Source organism: Quercus robur, chromosome 3 (genome assembly GCF_932294415.1).
Source record: "Quercus robur chromosome 3, dhQueRobu3.1, whole genome shotgun sequence".
Lineage (NCBI taxonomy): Eukaryota > Viridiplantae > Streptophyta > Magnoliopsida > Fagales > Fagaceae > Quercus > Quercus robur.
Window position 1 is genome coordinate 25,494,260 of NC_065536.1, and position 12,963 is coordinate 25,507,222.

The 12,963-nt window shown below is 32.1% G+C and overlaps 2 protein-coding genes across 2 annotated transcripts; one reads left to right on the plus strand and one right to left on the minus strand.

Moving 5' to 3' along the window:
- LOC126719444 (zinc finger BED domain-containing protein RICESLEEPER 2-like) lies at positions 1 to 1,101 on the minus strand. The gene has a single exon (XM_050421996.1). The coding sequence runs from the start codon at positions 1,099 to 1,101 to the stop codon at positions 1 to 3; it is 1,101 nt and encodes a 366-aa protein (XP_050277953.1).
- A 9,580-nt stretch (positions 1,102 to 10,681) lies between these two features.
- LOC126717594 (AT-hook motif nuclear-localized protein 20-like) lies at positions 10,682 to 12,539 on the plus strand. The gene has a single exon (XM_050419411.1). It carries the CDS (start codon positions 11,453 to 11,455, stop codon positions 12,332 to 12,334), a length of 882 nt encoding a protein of 293 aa, XP_050275368.1. The 5' UTR covers positions 10,682 to 11,452; the 3' UTR covers positions 12,335 to 12,539.
- The last annotated feature ends 424 nt before the right edge of the window (positions 12,540 to 12,963 follow it).

Genomic DNA, 12,963 nt, shown 5'->3' on the forward strand with positions numbered 1-12,963 from the left:
CTACCTAGTTGGTACATCTAGACAAAGAAGAGACTTAGACTCAATACCTAATCTCTCCACAAAACCCACAAAAGTTTGATTCCTATTTGGTGAGGACTTCACATACCTCACAACTTCACGCACCTTTGCAATGGATGCATCAATTTCTCTCATACCATCCCCCACAATCAGATTTAGGATATGTGCACAGCATCTTATGTGTAAGAACTCATGTTCTAAAACAGTCCCCTCCCAATCTTTAGTTACATTTTCCAAAAACTTAATGGTGGCACCATTTGAGCTAGCATTGTCCACTGTTAAAGTGAATATGCCACTAATACCCCACTCACGCAAACACAACTCAATCTTTCTACCTATAGTCTCCTCTTTATGGTCTTCAACTTGACAAAAATTCAAAATTCTCTTATGCAACTTCCAATCATCATCAATAAAATGACCTGTAAGGGACATATAACACAGATTTTGAATACTCGTCCATGTGTCCATAGTAAGACACACCCTACGACCCTTCAAGGCCCCTTTTAGTTCCTCTCTCTCAACACCATAAATGTCAATCACATCCCTAGCCACAGTTTGATGAGATGGGATATCCCTAATTTGCAACTTAGGTTGTAAGGTTGTTGCATATCTTTGAAACCCATAACCTTCAACAAACCTAAAAGGCAACTCATCTATTATAACCATTTCAGTAAGTGCCTTTCTAGAAGCCTCAATAGTAAAGGCTGTCAGTAAAAGCTGAAACCCTTCCTCCCCATCCATTTTGGGTTCAAACGCTAAGGTTTGTTGCCCTTTAAGTGTCTTTCTATTAGGGTTTTTAACACAAATTGGCATATGATTCAATAAATTAGCAGTACCATGCCCTTTACTATCAGCTAGATAAGTTTTTTGACAATAATTGCAAACAGCCTTAAAATGACCCTCACCAATATCTACTTTTTCAAAATGGTCCCAAGCAATAGACTTTTTCCGATTATTACCTTTAGGTGGAAGTGGGGGAACCTCAGCATTAGTTGGAATGGCAGTAGGTACAGCTTGGGCAACAGGTTCAGCTGTTGCAGTAGGTGTTGCTTGGGAAGGGGGTGCATCACTTAAGGGTTTCATAACCTAAAGACATCAAATTTATGCATTAGCAAACAACCATAAAAGTAACACACAAACAATAACAAGAAGTTAAAAGAGAAAGAAATGATACCTTAGAGAACTCTTAGCTATTAGGGATTCAACCTTGAGAAGGAAGCAAAAAGCCTAGGATTTCAACTCTTGTATAAAATTAGGATTTCAAAATTTTAAGTTAAGAAAGAAAAATAAATCAAACAAATGAGCAATAAAATACAATCAAATAAGAAAATAAGAATGTGGATTTCATCTTTTTAAAATAGGGGTTCATCTTTTTTTTTTTTTTTTTTTTTACAGTGACAATACAAGTATATTGATCATAGAAAACAAAACAAAACAAAGAATAAAACAGGCAGATAAGAAAATAAAAATGTGTTTGGATTTCATCTTGTTAAAATAGGGGTTCATATTCTTTTTTTACAATGAAGATACAAGTATATTGATCATTAAAAAACAAACAAAACAAGGAATAAAACAGGGCAGATACAAATCACAATCAGAGCACTAACATAATGAATCAAAGGAAGAAAATGATAAACCCAGGGAGCACTAACAAATCACACACAGAGCACTAACAAAATGATAAACCCAGATTGGGCAAAAAAAAGAGGAAAGCTTGATGTATCAATTATCATACAAAGTTAATAGTGTAAATAAAGAATGAGATGCATCCTCCTAAATAACTAGCAGCAGATGGCTTGAGTAAATAAATTTATGACAAACTTTGTCTGAGATGTCAAAGACTCTAGTCTATTAGAATGGTGACTCAGTATCATAGCCTATAAAGAACACATATTTGTACAAGGTTGAAATGAAAATGAGATTCCTTATAATGCATTTAACAATCTAATTGCAAACAAGAGTTTCAATGCAATTAAGTAGCAGGTCACAACATTAACAAATAACATAAAATAAAGCTTAGCAATTTCTAGCATCAAGTTGTTGTAGCAAGTTAATCAACTCGTGAAGAACAGATTATACCAAACAAAGGACTGAAAATCATCAAGCTTTCCTCTTTTTTTGCCCAATCACAAACACAAAATACAGAAAAAAAAAAAAAAAGGGATGAAATAGGAAGAAACTTTACCTGATCTAAGACTAGGAAGCCGAGTTTGAGAGGCTGAGTGTAAGGAGTAAAGGGATTTGTTTGTTTCAAAATAAAAAAGAGAGATTTTGAAATCACTAGAAAGACTAGAGAGCAGAGAAAACGAAGAACACTCGAGAAAAGTCCAATTTATAAGAGAGAGATATGAGGGAAAATCTGATTTTGATTTTGATTTTGATAAGTGTAGCTGAGTTGGGTCTTGAAACCCTAAACCATGATTCATGAACAGAAGCATGGGAAAGATCAAATCTGAGTTTGATTTGAAGGGTAGCCGACTAGCTGTTGGGGCTGGACCGATTGGTAGAGAGAGAGAGAGAAAGAGAGAGAGAGAGTGAAGGCTGAAGAGTGAAGAGAGTTAGAGAGGCCGAAGACTTTTAGTCCCAATTTTAGCAAAGAGAGTTAGAACTTAGAGAGGCTGAAGGGAAATTTCAGCCTTTTAGTCCCAATTTTAGGCTTTTAGCCGTTCTAATGCTTGCTGGTGATTTGATGTCTGTTTTTGCATGGAAGGAAGTCTCTGGTGCCGTGTAGTTCTCAATTAGGCAGTGCTCAGTCTTATCAGTCCAGACAGTCCTCAGTTCACACGTGATTTGATCTTGATTTGATATTTTTTTTTTCTTTTAAAACTTCTATCGAGTCGGGTTATACGGGGTTTTAAACCCTTAACCCGCTACTAGAACCGAATAGTTAGTTTTCCTAAGATAAGGACCCGAATCCGACCTGCCAAGGGCTTCAAGCCAACCCGTTGGGCTTCGGGTCAGTCGGATTCGGGCGGTTTGATCGGGTCTTGGGCCCGTTGGATAGCCCTAAACACAGATGTAGTCGTTCTTTCTTGGGTCGTTACATAATTTAGGACCGAAATGGTATAAAAAGTGTAATAAATTTGTTCAGCTATCCTCTTACATAGAGACGGGTCCACGTTTGTAGGATCTATCCATATGTGAGATGATGATCATGACTTCAAGTCACGATTTTAGTTAAAAATTTACGTGTGTGTGAGAGCCATAGTTTTCTTTTTTTTTAGGTAAGACAGTTATGACTTATGAACTCTCAACCTAGGAGGTGGTATCCTATTTTTTAATATTCATGTATCATCTCTCTCACTGCCCAGATGAGTTGCATCTACAATTTCCCATATTTTTGTACAGCTCACCCTTCTACATAGACACCACAACCTCTAACGCACCCTTCATCACTCAACCATCATCAAACCTCGGATCTTCACCTTGCTCAGCAGAGTCAACACCCCATCTGCACTACTATAAATAGAGACTTAGAGCAACAGATTGGGAAGCAGAAGCCCAACAGAAACACAAATAAAAATACTACCTCATAACCCATATTTTTTTTGGAGTCGAACCGAGTCTACTACTAACCTTGAATTCCTTGCCTAGCACAAATAGGATAACATCCTATTTCGGATAGATTCTTTCATCCTTCATTATGATTCTAATTAGCTCAACTAGTAAAGTCTTTTGTAGTTAAATAAGAAATCTGAGGTTCAAATTCTGTCTATAAACCAAAAATAAAAACAAAAATTTAAATTCTCCCATATATATATATATATATATATATAAATAAAAAATAAAAACAATTTTTTTTTTTAATCCCTCACAAGTCCTTACTCAAGTTGCTAGTCTATCAACTTCAGCCTCAATTTCGGCATGCACTAGATCGAATATTTGCCTCAAAACTGTCTGAGAAAAAATTTGTCTATAACAGATTATTTTCAGAAGATAAATGCACTAGCTGATGGTCTAAAAGTTGTTAATCATTTGGTCCCTAGACTCAATCTCATCCTTTACATCCTTGGAAGGTTACCTACTGAGAATAGCTCCTTTGTCACCTCACTTACAACCCAAACAGATGACATCCCCGTGGAAGATCTCCACACATGTTTCCTTTACTTCTGAGCCTCTAGCCAATGTAGAATATATAACTGCTTATAAATTCAATGATCGCGGTAAGGGACATGGTCATGGTGGACCCTTAAGTATAAATAAGTGGCTTAATGCTAGTATCACTTTGGACCTACCTACAATATCAAATTAACAACAACAAATCCGTAACACCATCAACTTTCACTGCTTCTACAAAGACCATTTATGATCCAAATAAGTACCTTGATTCAGGTTCTACCAATTACTTGATTGCAAACCTTTAAAATTAAATTTCCACTCAAATTACTAGGGCATCGAAAATTTCAAAATTGCTTCATACAGGTTCCTCATCAATCAAGTCTCCTCACTGTGTGAGAACTCAACTTGAGCATCTATGTGTGTGAGAGAGAGACTAATTGAAATCATTGTAATAACTCAAAAATTTATACGTTATGATTTTGATCTTTACAATATTTTTAATATGATCCTTCTGTGATTCTGTACATGATTGTCATCAATAACTTTTTATTTTATTTTTAATGTCATTTTCATGACCAATTTGGCTGCAGTAAATGCATGCCACGTAAGCTCCAAAAAAAAATTTGTGTATTGAAAAAACTATGTTGTTTTGAATACTACTCCTATTTAATCCATATCATATTTATTTTTATTTTTATAAAATAAAGAATAAAATAACAAATAAAAACTAAACCACTTTTTTCCTTTTGTCCTTCTCATGTTTTTTCTTGTTCTTTTCTCCTTCAAAACACCGACGGTCGTTGCCTTAGTCACAGTTGTAGCCGACAACTTGGCCAACAATGCCATTATATGTGAACTTACTAAAATAGAGTTTCATGCTGATGGTTTAGATTGAGAGCTGAAGTCTAATCTAAACCATCAGCATGAAACTCATAATTCGTGTGGATGGAATGGAATTAGTCTATATTTGTCTATATTTGCCACTGAGGCCGAAATTTTAGGAATTAGTTTTTTTTTTTTAATATTATATTAATAATTGGTTATGAATGGAATGGAAGTGACTTCTGCCAATTTAAGATGATTAATTTTATCATTTTACTTATGGTGGAGCATATGAATGTTATTTTATTAACATCATTCTTATTTAAGAGGGATTTATTTTATAGTTTAAATTAAATACTATATTGTAAAAATATAAATTTGTATCTAATTTACATCATTTAAAATTCTATATAATATGACACTTTGTACACTATTAGATTCAAGACATAAAATTTTAAATATAAAATAAACTCTCTCCATTTCAAGTGAAATGAAGAGGATTTTCTTCCCTTATTTTAGAGGGACACGAGGCCCACAACCAAGATGTCTTGAAAGTTGAAACTAAAAAAATATAACATTGATATCATTTAAATTTCTCTAGGAGGATGTAACAATTTTCCATTTTTAATTTTCTAAGCAATATAATTTACCTGATAAGGCGATATTATTGAGATTAAACATTAAAAAAAAAATAAAAAAAAACCTCACAACACTGTTATAAAACCCCGAGCAATGTAGAAAAGTTTTTTTTTTAATCATTTTTGTTGATCTTTTAGTATTGGGATAGATATTGAAAATTTAAGAAGACAAACCTAAGGTTATGTTTGATTAGTTGAAAAAACACTGTTTTTTGTTTTTATTTTCAGTTTTTAGTGGGTTTTCACCACTAAAAAAACTGGTTTGGTTTTAACATTTGTATTCAGTTTTTATTTTCAATATCCTAAAAGTTGGATTTAAGTACGAAAAATAAATATAACTTTTCAGCGTTTTCGTTTTCTATGAATATGTACACAATGGCATATTCGTAAATATTGTGCAAACACAAAGTTACTTTTTTTTTAGTGATGTGATGTGTGTGAGTGAGAAAAAGTTACTTTTTAAAAAAAAATAGAAAATAATGACTAAATCTGGGTATATGTATTCTATACCTAAATTATGTATTCAAAAAAACTTACCAAATACTACTAATTGTGAAAATAAGTGATTTTTTCTATATCCAAATTTAGGATTTGAATATAGAATAAAGAAAATGAAAAGTAGATACACCGCTTTTTAAAACCAAACAGACCCTAAGACACTAGGTGTTCCTAACTTTTATAATAAGAAAATTTAGTATTCCAATATTTCCAATAAAGACGTACAAAATTCAAATCTTTTTGCTCTCCCTATTATAACTATCAAATTATATAAAAATAAAATTTTAGTGTCAAACGGTAGTACAAAATAATGGTAAAACATCAAATTATATCCTTAAATTTTTGGTGAATTCTGTTTCAAAACTATATTTTTTTGTCATTTTAGTTTTTAAAGTTTTCACAGTCCTAGTGTGATAATCATTATGTCCATTACCAATTATAAAAATGTTGTTTAGTTCAATAAACAATGTCATGTCACATCACATACTGTGATTCTTACAAATTTAGAGTAAACAATATACGAAAAGACAAACTTTATAGTAATATAAAAGGAACAAAATTTAGCTACAAACTTAATTGTAGCCTAATATTAAAACTTTCTTTATAAAAATTAACACTGCTATATATTTTGAAAATCCAACCATTAGACAGCATGTTTTTTATGATCCTATAAAATAAAAATTCAATTAAACTTATAAATTATAATTTAATTTTGAGCCTAAAAAATTACATCAAGTTATATATATTAGCCACTGTTGTCATGGGAATTTGAACAAATGTCTCATTTAGCAAAAAAAAAAAAGAAGAACAAATGTCTCAATCGGCACTAAATATAGTTGATAAAAATTTTAAATAATTCTTTTAGGAACCAACTTAGTTTATGTTGTCCAATTAGTAATTCTAACATTTCATAATTAAGAGTTTTTCAAACAAAATTCCATTAGACTTACAACTTGAAACGTACCTTAACATGGATTTTTATTCATGCGATTAAAATTCTCAAAAAAGTTAACTATTTGAACAACGCCATTCAGCATCCTTTTGATAAACATCATATCAAAATTGATTATCGTTTAAATTCTTCCATTAAACTCAAAGCCTAGTAAATTTTGGAAAATTTTCATTTGTGATGAAGTTCTTAGAGAATTTTTATTTAATAATTCTAATAATAAAAAATTTACATCCATCGTTATTAATGATAAGTGGGTTAACTATTTATTTTTATTTTTATGGAGGGTTAACTATATTAGAAATATATATAATAATTATTCGGGGTAAATTTGATATTCTTCTTTAAAGGAATTATATACCCTCCACATCCACATGCGCCTTCTCTTATTGACGTTTTGTATATATTAATAATTTAATAGTAGCATACTCATTCGACACATGGTTTTATATAAATTCATATGTAAATTAACGAAAATATTCCATAACTTTCATCAAAATCGAACAATAAAATATATTGGAAGCTGAACTTTTGTCAGAACTAAAAATTATGTTAGATTATGAAAATATTTTAAATTAATTAATAACTTTAAAAAACTTTTTAAACTTTGAATAATAGAATTCTAATGAAAGTAAAAATTTTCAAAATTTTTTATATGGTAATATAGTTTTGCCTAAACTTATATTAGCTTAATAATTTTAATGTAATTATAGTAAGATGAGTACTCTATATTCATTAAAAAAAAGATATGCACTCATCTATTATTAGTCAAAATAAAAGGTCTTAAATGTGTAATATAAAAGATCATTCACATCACATGACATAAAGAGGATAAAGAAAAAATATTAATAAATAAAAAGGGAATAAGGTGTCCATTTTTTTTTTTTTAATTTTTATTGAGATGAGATACGAATTCCACTGTTTTTAAAACATGATTTTTATTACATAGCATATAGTATACAATATGATATGCCTTCATGCATTATCGAGAAAACTAATGGATTAAAATTTATCAAGAATCTTAAATTTTAGAAAAAAAAAAAAAATCACACAAAAGTATGCATAAGGATATGGAGATACTAACATATTATAAGTATGAATAAGGATAAATTGCAAAGTACACCTCTAAAATTTTGGATTGCTTAGATTTTACATCATGAAGTTTGAAATATTCAATTTTACACAATGAAGTTTATCTTCATTAGCAAAAGTAGCACATCCGTTAATAGACTCGCCTACATGGCCTATAAGTGACACATTGGAATTTGATTAATTTGTAATTTTTTCGTCACGTAGGTGGAGCTACTTTTGCTAAAAGAAGCAAATTTTAGGGTGTAGAATTTTATTTTTCAAATTTCAGGATGTAAAATTTAAAATTTCAAACTTTTAGGTGTAAAATCCAAATAACCCCAAACATTAAGAGTGTACTTTACAGCTTACCTTTTCAAATAACAAAAACTTTAAATTTATTGATATATTATAGTATTGAAATTTTGCGTGCATGAATTTGTCAAAATAAAAATTTATTGAGTTGGTAATGTTGCAAAAAATTACTTTGGGTGTAATGTAAATTTACTGAGTTGCGTAAATTTAAAATTAAAAAAACTTGAAATTTAAATTTCTTTATGATAAAATATTTATTGATCTCAGGTCTTCTTGATATTTGTAAGTACGAAGAGTATAACAAAATAATGTAATTCAAAGGTTGATTTGTTGAAATATTCCTTTAAAAAAATGAATGATGTAACATTAATGTCTTAAAAAATTACATCAAATGTGACTTGAATTTATCATTTTCCCTATAAAGTGAGTCATTGAACGGAAGAAGGCAAAATATGTTTCTTACATGTAGGGCTTGTCAGTAAATTAGAGTCCACACTCAGAGACAAAACTATAAATCAAAATAAGGGTAAATCGCAAAGTATACCTCTAAAATTTGCAACTGCTTAGATTTTACATCTTGAAGTTTAACTCCGTTAGTAAAGCAATCCTTCCATTAGTTGACTTGCGTACATGGAAAATAAATTACATGTCAAACGTCAGCATGTCACTTAATAGCCATGTAGGTGAGTCCACTAACGGAAGGGTTGTTTTTGCTAATGGATACAAACTTTAGAGTGTAAAATACAAATTTTCAAACTTTAAAATGTAAAATCTAAACAACTCCAAACTTTAGGGGTGTACTTTGCAATTTACCCTATGACTAATGTAAATCAAGTAATCTTATGTCCACAACAATTTTACCAAAAACAAAATTTGATTTTTTTTTTTTTTTTTTTTGTGAAATAATTACAAAAAAATTTGAATTTAAACTCTCAAACTAGACCACTATTTACTTTTTTTTTTTTAACCCAAAGTTCCACTATCTTAATGCCCCTACAAAGGTTATAAGTTCGCGTTATTGAACTTAGCCGATATGATTGAATTTTAAGATATGGTGTTCACTTTATGATAATTTATCTTTATCATCGGGCCTAAAGCATCAATTGGTTTTTAATATAAGTGTTTAGATAGTAAGTTGTTATTAGTTTTAATTTAACTTACCATTAAAATTTTTTTTTTATTTACCAAAAATAAGTTGTCTCCCAAGATTTGTTGTAAAATTATTGTGAATGTATCATTAAAAATTTAAAGACTAAGTGTACTTATTATTATTATTATTATTATTATCACGTTTGTTTTCCTTCAAACCTAGAATCACATCAATCCAAAGTACCCGGTTTTGTTTATCTTACCATTATCCTTCCACAATTAATAATATTTATTACGTAATTGTTGTGAAAATATTGTAGATATAATATTTACTCAATTGTACCCTGTGCTAAAATGTAAAGACTTGAATGCAATTATTAAGCGCTTTTTTTTTTTTTTTTTTTTTCACATTTGTCTTCTTTCAAGCTTAGAATCACAACAGTCCGTCGTACACGGTTTTGTTTATCTAATAAACATAAACCTTCCCCAGTTATTAACATTTGTTGCTTTAGGTCTTCCAAGCACTCTTTTACTAGTCAAAATGTTTATTATTTTTTAAATCGACAGCTTTCATATCGAGGTGAATTGAATAGCATAAGCTTCGAAAATCAACTCTTGTTAGTTTTATATTCAAAATCAAATAGGACACATCTCAAACAAGCGTGTCACCAGAAAATTAAATGTTCTAATCACAAATAAGGCATCGACCATTGATCTTAATTGTACTTTAGAAGGACATTCTCTAAACTTGGGATTATTGCATTTAGCATATAAAGAACACCTATTTATTATAAATATAGTAATTCCAAGCTTTCTTTTTTCTTTTTAATTAAAATAGTATTACAAGCTATGTAATGGAAGTTGTTTTTTTGTCTCACAAATCCCTTTCTTTTATGGATATATAGCACTCAACCCTTACAAATCTCCCTTCTAAAGAGGAAGAGATACAATTTGTGTAATATAATTGAATTCCCACTTGTAATGGGATAAGATATCACAGCATATATATACACCAAAAGTGGTGAGAAATATGAGTTTTCCACTTAATTAATTTGCCTACCCTCCTACAAGTTATATTTTGTAAAAAAGAGAAAAAAAATAAAGAGATAATAATTTATTTTATTTTTTAAAAGGAAAGAAAGAAAGAAGCTGACTTCAATTTCTGAAACCTTAAAAGTTCAACTAGGAAATGGAACACACAATTACACAAAAAGATAATATAGAAGAAGGGAATGCATATGAGATTTCACCCATTTTCCCTCAATCTCTAGCAAATGTCGGTATGCGAGGGAAGGACGTGCAGCCCACTTTCTCACGCGCACAAGACCCCACACAAACAAACAAACAAACCCTAATTCACAAATCCATCTACACCTCTCTCTCTCTCGTATTCATTTCTCATTTTTCAAACACAGACACACAGAGAGAAAAGAAAAGAAAAAAGAGAGAGAGAGATTTTGCCTTTGGTACAAGAACCCCAGCTCCCCTGGACCTTAACACAACACTGTCACAGATACCCCATAATCAAAGACACCAAAGAGAAAAGCTAGCTACCAAGCTTAGTTCCATACAGACAGACTCCTTAAATTTTATCTCTTTTTCTTATCTATTGTTCATCCTTTTGAGTTCTTTACATTTTTAGGTTCTTTGTCACTACTTTACATGTACACTTTGCTTTAATCTGTGCTACCTTTGCTTTTTTGAAGACTAAAGAAGATCGCCTCTTGTATCACTCAAGCCCCAAGTCATTTCTGGATACTGCCTTATTTAAGCCTTCTTTCACTTTACAACCTAAGACAACCTTGATCGGTCTCTCTTGTGTGAGCTTTGATTTGGAAACGTGGCCTATATGTAAAAAAAGAAGAAAAAAGAAGAAAAAAAGAAGAGAGATCATATATACCTGCAAAGAAAACCTAAAGAAGAATCATCTTCTGGGTGATCATTGATTTTATCATTTTCTTTTTTCTTTTTTTTTTTTTGTGCTTGACTTGAATTCATGGCAAACCGGTGGTGGACCGGGCAGGTAGGTCTACCGGGATTGGATACCTCGGTTAGCTCATCCCCAATGAAAAAACCAGATCTGGGTATATCCATGAATGATAATAGTATAACCGGAAACAGTGGAGGTGGAAACGAAGAAGATGATGAAAGAGAGAACAGCGACGAGCCTAGAGAAGGTGCGATTGAAGTAGCTACTCGCAGGCCAAGAGGTCGTCCACCCGGCTCCAAAAACAAGCCAAAACCGCCTATATTTGTCACTCGAGATAGCCCTAATGCGCTTAGGAGCCATGTCATGGAAGTATCAAATGGTGCTGATATTGCTGAGAGTGTAGCTCAATTCGCTAGAAGGCGGCAGAGGGGTGTTTGCGTGCTTAGCGGCACCGGCACAGTGACTAACGTCACACTCCGCCAGCCATCTGCCCCCGGTGCAGTCATGGCGCTACATGGCCGGTTCGAGATTCTCTCATTGAATGGTTCATTTCTCCCTGGACCGGCGCCACCTGGGGCGACAGGATTGACCATCTATCTAGCCGGGGGGCAAGGACAAGTGGTGGGCGGCAGCGTGGTTGGTCCACTTATGGCATCTGGGCCTGTAATGGTGATGGCGGCTACGTTTTCCAATGCTACATATGAAAGATTGCCTTTGGAGGATGAAGAGGAAGGTGGTGGCCCGGGCCACGGGCAAGTTGCAAGTAGTGGTGGTGGTGGCAGTGGAAGCTCACCGCCTGGAATTGGCGGTGGTGGAGGGCAGCAACAAGGTGGGATGGGGGAGTCCTCATCTTTGCCTATTTATAATTTGCCTCCCAATTTGCTTCCAAATGGTGGACAGTTGAACCATGAAGCTTATTCTTGGGCTCATGGCCGGCCACAATTTTAGAGATTGTGAAAGACTGATGAGAGATGAGAGAAGAGAGATTCAGCAATCCTGTCTTAATTATGTTGTACTTTGAGAGATAAAAGAGAAAATTAGAGATGAAGGTGAGAATCATGTGGATTATATATGTATATTTCTCTATGATGAGTATGTTTTCACTTCATTTGCAAATACTAGTACAAGGTGCTTGTTTCTTTTCTTCTTCTTATACTATTGTTTGGTACTGTACTACTTTTGTTCCTGCTATAGTTTTTTTTGTTTATTTATTCATCCAAAAAAATAGTAAAATAGTTCCTTGAACTTTCAGATTTCATTTTTAAAGTTTTTGGGTAATGTATTTTATCAATAAATAATCTGTGGTGGGATATGTTCATAACTGACTTGGCCTTGTTTATTAGTTCCCGAGAAAATAGACATAGGGAAAGAAAGAAATTTTTTTTTTTCTGTGAGATTTCTATCTAATGGATTAGCAAGATAATTAATTCACATAAAATAATTAGTATAAAGGAAAACATTCCATGTTTTTGTTCCTTTTTTAATATTTAGTTTCCTATCCTAAAATGTATAGGGCATGGTGTTCAGCTTTTTTTCTTTTCTTTTCTTTTTTCTTTTTATTTTTTTTTCATGTCCAT

Coding starts and splice junctions, on each gene's coding strand:
- LOC126719444 (XM_050421996.1), bottom strand. CDS start 1,101: ATGAAACCCTTAAGTGATGCACCCCCTTCCCAAGCAACACCTACTGCA.
- LOC126717594 (XM_050419411.1), top strand. CDS start 11,453: ATGGCAAACCGGTGGTGGACCGGGCAGGTAGGTCTACCGGGATTGGAT.